The sequence below is a fragment of the Colobus angolensis genome, unplaced genomic scaffold, assembly GCF_000951035.1.
Source record: "Colobus angolensis palliatus isolate OR3802 unplaced genomic scaffold, Cang.pa_1.0 Scaffold270, whole genome shotgun sequence".
Classification (NCBI taxonomy): Eukaryota; Metazoa; Chordata; class Mammalia; order Primates; family Cercopithecidae; genus Colobus; species Colobus angolensis.
This window is the reverse complement of record NW_012115933.1, coordinates 158043-167323: the sequence shown is the minus strand read 5'-3', so window position 1 is coordinate 167323 and position 9281 is coordinate 158043. Positions and strand designations below refer to the sequence as shown.

At 44.6% G+C, this 9281-nt stretch overlaps 1 protein-coding gene across 1 annotated transcript in view; it reads left to right on the top strand.

Annotated features, from left to right (window-relative positions):
• Window positions 1–1666: 1666 nt before the first annotated feature.
• KIF11 (kinesin family member 11) overlaps window positions 1667–9281 on the top strand; it is a 64483-nt gene continuing 56868 nt past the window's right edge. Inside the window, exon 1 of the mRNA XM_011947900.1 lies at window positions 1667–2059. Within this exon, the coding sequence (XP_011803290.1) occupies window positions 1983–2059 (77 nt within the window). The 5' untranslated portion in view covers window positions 1667–1982. The remainder of the gene's footprint in view (window positions 2060–9281) is intronic.

Below are 9281 nucleotides of genomic sequence, written 5' to 3'. Positions count from 1 at the left end.
AAACGGGATTAGTTTAGATTATACGACCCGACCCCAGCCAATGGGAAAAATATACAGGGGCAGGATTTGGGTCAAAAATAAAGACTCTCCTGCCCTTTTGTTCAGGTGTGCTCTCGTGGCGACTGGCCAAAAAAGCACCCCTCTGCGCAAAAATAACATTGCTTTGCTAAAAATCCTTTGTTCAAGTGTTCAATTTCCTTAAGATTTTAAACGTTATTCATAACAATAGGCTCCTGTTACAGTATTTCCTGATGCGGCGTCCCACACCTACAGCGGTCAAGTCACGCCCGGCACTGCCAAGAAGCCGAAAATTTCGCCTGCAGCAGGCCAGAGGTGACTGAGGGCGCGCAGGCCCCAGCGAGCGCTGCATGCTGGGATTCGTAGGCCGGGGCGGCGAACGTTTGCGCAGCTTCCTTGAGATGCGACCGCCCGCTGCGCCGCGCGGACACCGGGTGCGCAGCGCGCCCGCGGCCTGCGTCAGTCGGTCAGTGCAGTCATTCTAAAATCAAGGCGGACCCTGCTTTCTTGCCTGGAGTCGCTTAGAGATGATGACCAAAGGATAAATTAAGAGTCCTCCAAATGGCATCCAGTGTCCATTTCATCACGATTTGGAACCTGTAGTAGCCTTATCTCTTAACACTTCCTAATTATTATTATTATTTATTTATTTTTGAAAAAGGGCATTGTTCTGTCGCCTAGGCTGTAGTAATCCAGCGGCATAATCCCGCCTCACTGCAGACTCGATCTCCCCTGTTCAGCGATCCTTCTGCCTCAGCCTCCTGAGTAGCTGGGACCAACAGGCACGCACCACCACACCAGGCTATTTTTCCCCCTGTTTATTGTTGAGACGCATCGGGGAGCGGGGGCGGAGGGGGTCTCCCTGTGTCGCCCAGGCTGGTCTCAAACTCCTGGCCTCAAGCTATCCTCTTACCTCAGCCCGTTAAAGTGTTGGGATTACAGGCGTGAGCCACCGGGCCCCGACATTAATTATTCTTCAAGACTATTCTGGGCCGGGCGCGGTGGCTCACGCCTGTAATCCTAGCACTTTGGGAGGCCAAGGCGGGCGGATCCTCTGAGGTCAGGAGTTCGAGACCAGCCTAGCTAATACGGTGAAACCACATCTCTACTGAAAATACAAATATTAGCTGGGTGTGGTGGAACATACCTGTAATCCCAGCAACTCGGGGGCTGAAGCAGGAGAATCGCTTGAACCGGGAGGCGCAGTGAGCCGAGATCCAGCCCGGGTGACAAGAGCGAGACCCCGTCTCAAAAAAAAAAAAAAAAAAAGACTATCCTGGTCTCTGCCTTCGGGATGGCGGCTCGCTTTGGACCTCTCTTCTGTGCTTCTATTGCCCTCCCTTACAATTCACTAATAATCATGGCGAGTGCTTACCATATATTCCGATCTATTTCCACGAGCTCATTAATTCTCACCCTAACCCTCTGAGATGGTTACTATTATTTCCTCTCTGCAGATGAGGGAATTTTGGGCTAGGGACGTTATGTAAGTTGAGCCACGCTACGCTAAAAGTTCCACGCTCAGTTCCAAAGTCTCAGCTCTGGACTACGAAGTTCCGGAGCAAGGGGACAGCCCAGCTCTTTACGTTCCCGCACGCCACGCTCCGAGGGCGGGGCTCCGGTGAGGACACTGCATCCCATGGTGCCTTGCGCGCCAGCGCCGTCATTGGTCCGGCTACTCGGCCCCTTTTTCAAATTGAGGCGCCGAGTCGTTGCTCGGTTTCTGGGGCTTGGGGTGGAGACGAGATTGGTGATTCAGCGGCTCCGGCTGGCGCGGGATAAACGCCACGGCCAGAGTACCGGGTAGAGAGCGGGGACGCCGAGCTGCGTGCATCGGTCCTCCAGGCCACGCCAGCGCCCGGGAGGGACCAGGGAGACTCCGGCCGCCGTCGGCCGCCAAGCCCCTCCGCGCCTCACAGCGCCCAAGTCCGCGGCCAGGCCTTGATTTTTTGGCGGGGACAGTCATGGCGTCGCAGCCAAATTCGTCTGCGAAGAAGAAGGAGGAGAAGGGGAAGAACATCCAGGTGGTGGTGAGATGCAGGTAGGGAGAGGGCTGACAGGATTCCGAGCGCGGGGGCTTCGCTGCTGGGCCCGCTAGTGCGCGGTCCAGGGAGAGGGATTTTATTTGCATTTCCTGAGGGTCCCAGTTTCTTGGTTCTCCGCGTTCTGTTCAATAAAAATGACACCCGGTTGCTGTGTGTGTCTGATTTTTAGCAGAAAATAGCATGTTTGCTTTGATCACTGTTCCATACTGAAAAGTGCGTTATTTTTAAACTTTAGTCAATAAGGACTTTGGTGTCACTTATATATGCTACTTCATGTAGTTTGTCAGTTTGGAAGTAAGACTGAATACCTGTTTTGCAGATGGTTTAGCGTTGGTATTATCGCCTCTAAAAAGCAATCAATCACTGTTGTCTTTATTCTAGATGCAATATTTTCTGCATCCCTACTAAATAAGTAAACATCTGTCTTTAAACATTAAAAATTAAGTTATAAAGTGAGTTTATGTTTTTTAAAAGATCAAGACAAGCTAAGCTAGTGTAAATTTCTGATTGTGCTACAGTTTTCCCTTTCATCTGCCTGTTTGTTCACAGACCAAATTAAATGGATATTTCGAGATAAGAGGATGTGGAGGGGTGTTCGGCCCTCCCCTGACTCGTTTCCAAATAACTTCCCAATTTTAAAATGAGCTAGAAACTGCTGTTTAGTTAGAATTGATGTATTCAACTTTTTAGAGGCTCTCCACAGTTTACTGAGTTTGTGTGTTTTGTGTGTCTGTTTTTGTGGCTGTTAACAGTTGCTGTTGCAACTTTTCTGTAAACCCCAAAGTATTCTAAAATTAAAAGGCTATTTTTTTGGAGGAACCTGTTTCAACAAACTTTCTTAGGCTATTGTTTACTCAGCCCTGGTAACTTGAATTGTAGATATCAAAGATGATGACTACGTTTCTAAACGAGGTGCCAGAGAGGAAATTTGGTGGCAATCTTAAATCTAGCCAGTGACACTTACCAGTTGTTGTACTCTGGGGCTTCTGTTAGTAGTTGTTTTGAAAATTTTTATTTAAAAATACAGTGCATATAACAAGTGCAAATTTTAAAATTATTTTGGTTGTTTAATAAAACCAGGCAATATTACCTTTTCCGTATGCCTTTATTTGATTTCTTTTTTTAATGTTAATTACAAAATACTTCAGACTTACAAAAGTTATTAAGAACAATGTAATAAACATTTGTATATTCATCACCCAGATTAAGAAACAAAACAATCATTGCTGGAGCCCCCCCTTTTCCCTCTCTATCCTTTTTCCTCCAGCCACAGTTAACCATTATCTTGAACTTGATGTTTATGATCCTCATACATTTCAAGCCTTGCCTTAGAGGAGATTTACTTTATCACCAGTGAATATAATGGTTGTTTGCTTGTGTCTAATATTTACAATAATTTTTGTGTAAAGAGATTTTTTTTTTCCATATTAGCCTTTTTCTTTCAAATAGCCTTCCTGGTGCAAGTCTGTTATTAAGCTTTAGTAAATAGGCAACTTATGAGCTGCAGGGTCCTCAGGGGTTGGTAAGCCTTTTCTGTAAAGGGCCCAAAGAAATAAATATTTATTTTATTTAAATACTTTAGACTTTGCAGGTCACATGTGGTTTGTTATTTTTTTTTTTTGAGGCATGGCCTTCCTCTCTCGCTCAGGCCGTAGTGCAGTGGTGCAATCTCTGCTCACTGCAACCTCTGCTCCTAGATTCAAGCGGTTTTCCCACTTCAGCCTCTCAGGTAGCTGGAATTACAGGCACACACCGCCATGCCTTGCTAATTTTTGTATTTTTAGTAGAGATGGGGTTTCACCATGTTGGCCAGGCTGGTCTCAAACTCCTGACCTCAGGGAATCCACCTGCCTCAGCCTCCCAAAGTGCTGGGATTACAGGCGTGAGCTACTGTACCCCTCCACATGTGGTTTCTGTCACATTATTTTCTGATCTTTTTTTTTTTTTTAAAGAACACTTTAAAACTGTAAAAATCATTCTTAAATCTGGCAGGGCAAGGGCCAGGTTTGACCCACAGGTTAAAGTTTACAGATCCCTACATAATGCACTACTAGCTATCTTTCTTATGCCCCTGCTATTCTCTCCCCTATTTTTTCCCCAATTTAAAGTCGTTTTCAAATACACATATATAAAATTTAGCATCTTAACCACTTTTAAGTGTACAGTTCAGTGATATTAAATACATAATATTCTGCAACCATTACTACCATTCATCTCCATAACTCTTTTCATCATGAAAAACTGAAACTCTATACACATTAAATAATAACTCCCCATTTCCCTCTCCCATCAACCCCTGACACCTACCATTCTACTGTCTATGATTTTGACTACTGTAAATACTTCATAAAATGGAGTCATAATACAGTATTTATCCTTTTGTGACTTGCTTATTCCACTTAGCATAATGTCCTCCAGGTTGGATCATGTTGTAGCAAACGTCAGGGGTTTCTTCATTGTTAAGGCTGAATAGTATTTATTATATGTATGTGTCACATTTTGCTTGTCCCTTCATATGTCAGTGGACACTTGAGTTACTTCTTAATTTTAGCTATTATGAATAAAGTTGCTATGAACATGGGTTTTCAATTCTTTTGGGTATTTACCCGGAATTGTAATTGCTGGATCATATGATAATTCTATTTTAAATTTTTTGAGGAACTGACAAACTATTTTCCACAGTGGCTGGACCATTTACATTCCCACCAACAGTGCATAAGGGTTCCCATTTCTCCACATCCTCACCAACATTTATTTTCTGTTCTTTTTTTTTCAAGTAGCCATCCCATTAGGTGTGAGGTGGTATCTCATTGTAGTTTTGATTTGTAGTAATGTTGAGCATCTTTTCATGTGTTTACTGGCCATTTTGTGTATCTTTGGAGAAATGTCTGTTTACGTCCTTTGCCCATTTTTAAATTGGTTTGCTTTTTTGTTGTTGAGTTTTAGGAGTTTTCTATATATTTTGGGTATTTTCAGATACATGATCTGCAAAAAATTTTTCTCCATTACTGTGGGTTGCCTTTTTACTCATTAATACTGTGGTCTTTTCCTTTCTTTTTCTTTTTGGAACCAGCACATGGCCTCTTTGCTGATTCTGTTTGGCCCCAGTGCAGCCCGTTCTGTGCTATGTGTCTGCAGTGCTGAAACCAGGCCTACCCTGTACCATATAGAAGTCCAGGCTGTAGATACCAATGCATGGGTCACATTTGTTACCCAAATCTATGTGTTCCTGCGTCTCCAAACCAGTTTCCAGTATCCGAGAAGTTGTTCTTTCTTGATTCACACTCCTGCATCTTTAGACCTTTCTCCAGGGTTTCTTCTGCTTTGGCCCTTTGCGCAGTAGGTGGCAATCTTTTCATTTCTCCTGATGCCAAAGGATCTGACAATGTATTTGGCTTTGGAGGACACAGGGATCTGGCTTATGAGCTGCTTCAACACCTTGGCTGCCGGGGTCAGTCATCTCCAGTCTCCTCCATACAAATGTTGAGACAGAAAAGCGCTCTGTCACCCAGGCTGGAGTGCAGTGGCACAGTCTCAGCTCACTGTAACCTCTGCCTGCCAGGTTCAAGCAATTCTTATTCTTCAGCCTCCCAAGTAGCTGAGATTACAGGTGTGCACCACGCCTGGCTAATTTTTTGTATTTTTAGTAGAGATGGGGTTTCACCTTGTTGGCCAAGCTGGTCTTGAACTCCTGGCCTCAAGTGATCCACCCATTTTGGCCTCCCAAAGTGATGGGTTATGAGTGTGAGCCACTTTGCCTGGCCAGAGTTCTCTTTTTTTACCTTGATCCTGCACCGTGATGGAGAAAAGGAAGAGAAAACTTTTTTTTTTCTTCCGCTTGGGTTTTTTTTTATTTGTTTGTTTTTGTTTTTTTGAGATGGAGTTTTGCTCTTGTTGCCTAGGCTGGAGTGCATTGGTGCGATCTTGGCTCACTGCAACCTCCGCCTCCTGGGTTCAAGCAATTCTCCTGCCTCAGCCTCCCGAGTAGCTGGGATTACAGGCATGCGCCACCACGCCTGGCTAATTTTGTATTTTTAGCAGAGACAGGGTTTCACCATGTTGGCCAGGATGGTCTCGAACTCCTGACGTGGTGATCTGCCCATCTTGGCCTCCCAAAGTGCTGGAATTACAGGTGTGAGCCACTACGCCTGGCCCCAACTAATTTGTTTGTTTGTTTTGAGATGGAGCCTCGCTCTGTTGCCCAGGCGGGAGTGCAATGGCGTGATCTCGGCTCACTGCAACCTCTACCCCCAGGGTTCAAGCAATTCTCCTGTCTCAGCCTCTCAAGTAGCTGGCTATCTCTATTTGACGTAGCCCTGAGGGCAAGTACAATAATTCACCCTGTATATTCATTGCCAGGCCCACAGTAAGCACTTCAAAAACAGTATGATAAAAGTGGATATAGCATGATGGCTCATGCCTGTAATCTCAGCCCTTTGGGAGGCCGAGGCGGGCAGATCATGAGGTCAGGAGTTCGAGTCCATCCTGGTCAACATGGCAAAACCTCGTCTCTACTAAAAATACAAAATTTAGCTGGGTGTGGTGGCATGCACCTGTAATCCCAGCTGCTCGGAGGCTGACGCATGAGAATCGCTTGAACCCGGGAGGCAGAGGGTGCAGTGAGCCGAGATTGCGCCACTGCACTCCAGCCTGGCGACAGAGTGGGGCTCTGTCTCAAAAAAAAAAAAAAAAAAGAATACATGCACACTTAGCAAATGAAAAAAATTCAGGGGGAAAGACAGTAGTTAAGAACCTGGCAGTTGGAATGGGAAAGAATTCTAAGTTCCTTCCCCAGTAGTTAACCTTACACTATGATTAAAGTGTAAGTATAGTCATATGCTGTATGACTACAGACAAACTTATTTGGCTAGTTTACTGATAAAACAGTGGAAAGTAATAGTTCCTGCTTCAGAAAGTTGTTCTGAAGATTAAATGAGATGATGCACACAAAGCCTTTGGCATGGAATCTGACTCACAGTAAACCCTAGATAAATAGTAGCTGTATCTATTATCAAATGGAGACTCTTGAATTTCTTGCGTCAACCCATGTGACTATTAATGCATATATTGTTTGAATATTTACTAAAGAGAAAGGAAAGACGGCCCAGGGTAGCTCATGCCTATAATCCCAGCACTTTGGGAAGCTGAGGTGGGAGGATTACTTGAGACCAGGAGTTCAAGACCAGCCTGGGCAACATAGGGAGACCCCCATATCTACTAAAGGAAAAAAAAAATTAGCCAGATCTAGTGGCTTGTGCCTATAGTCCCAGTTACTCAGGAGGCTGAGATAGGAGGATCCCTTGAGCCCAGGAGGTCCAGGTTTCAGTGAGCCATGATGGTGTATTGTACTTCAGCCCTGGTGATAGAGCAAGATCCTGACTCAGAAAAACCAAAACAAAATGAAAGAAAAGGGGATTTTTTTTTTTTTTTTGAGACAGAGTCTAGCTCTGTCACCCAGGCTGGAGTTCAGTGGTGCCATCTCGGCTCACTGCAACCTCTGCCTCCTGGGTTGAAGCGATTCTTCTGCCTCAGCCTCCCGAGGAGCTGGGACTACAGGTGCCCACCACCACACCCAGCTAATGTTTTTTGTATTTTTAGTAGAGACAGGGTTTTACCATATTTATTGGCCAAGCTGGTCTTGAATTCCTGACCTCATGATCTGCCCACCTCGGCCTCCCAGAGTGCTGGGATTAAAGGCATGAGCCACCGTGCCCAGCCAAAAGGGAGAAATTAAGATTTTTTTTTTCCTATTATATCCCAGGCACTTTGTGTATGTTATTTTAATCCTCACAATAATAGTAATTATTATTATCTCCATTTTACAGATGAGGAAACCAAGGCTGATAGAGGTTAAGTAATTTCCTTCAGGTACTCAATATATATTTATTGAGTAAAGCCTTACTTTGGTATAAGGCTTTGTTCAAGACACTGGGAAAATAATACTGAACAAAAAGACAGGGTCCCTAATGAAACTTACATTCTATCCAGGGAGACACACAATATATTGACAATGTAATATAGTGTCAATACACACAATATATTGACTGTAGTGTTATGAAGAAAATAGGCAGGGTTCTGAGATAGAAAGTTATAAGAGGAAGGCCAGGTGCAGTGGCTCACATCTGTAATCCCAGCACTTTGGGAGGCCGAGGAGGGCAGATTACTTGAGGTCAGGAGTTCGAGACTAGCCTGGCCAACATGGTGAAACCCAGTCTCTACTAAAAATATTTTAAAAATTAGCTGGGCATGGTGGGGCGCCTGTAATCCCACCTGTTCAGGAGGCTGAGGCTCAAGAATTGCTTGAATCCAGGAGGCGGAGGTTGCACTGAGCCAAGATCCTGCCACTGCACTTCAACATGAGGGACAGAGTGAGACTCCGTCTCAAAAAAAAAGAAAATTATGAACAATGTGCTTTAGATAGGGTGGTCAGGATAGGTGTTTTTAAAAGAGAAAGTTCAACTGAGAGCTGAAGAATGAGAATGGGTAAGCCATGCAAAGAGCCAAACACAGTTTAGGGCAGAGAATACCTCAGGTACAAGGACCTGGCCACAGGAAAAAGCTAGGAGCTCTGAAGCATGGTAATGAGATTTTTGGAAAGTGCCTTTAGTTGATTGTATGGACAAGGGCCAGATCATGAGGACCCTACAGGGCATGGTAATGAGTTTGGATTTCATTCCAAATACAAATGAGAAGATAGTGTAAGATGAAAAAGCAGATGAAGAGCATGGTCTTATTTTCTTATTTCTTAAAAGACACTTCCCTTGCTGAGTAAACGTAATGGAGGGTTCGAGGGGAGGAGAAAAGGGCAGAAGAGAATCTTGTTAAGGAGGTAGATGACAGTTGTTCAGGGAAAAGATAAGAGCCTTGGACTATGGGGTGATCCATCTCAGGGGAGATAAAATCAACAGGACTCCACTACACATGGAGGAATCAAAGGTTCTGGTTAGCTCCAGTATCCAGATGAGAAAGATTAAGGTGGAGATAAGATAGAGTTCCGTTTGGCATAGATCCCAGTTTGAAATGCCAGAGAGCCACCTAAGAGGAGATATCAATAGACAGCTGGCTACTCAAAATAGAGATGATGAGCAGAAGGAGCTATAGATGCTGATATTTCCTTGGGGCGGGGGGGGCCAGAGGGGTGGGACGCATGTAGGGGATTAGCAAGTGGAGGAACATACAAAGGACATCAGAGCTTTCCACTACACCAGGGTGTTACTT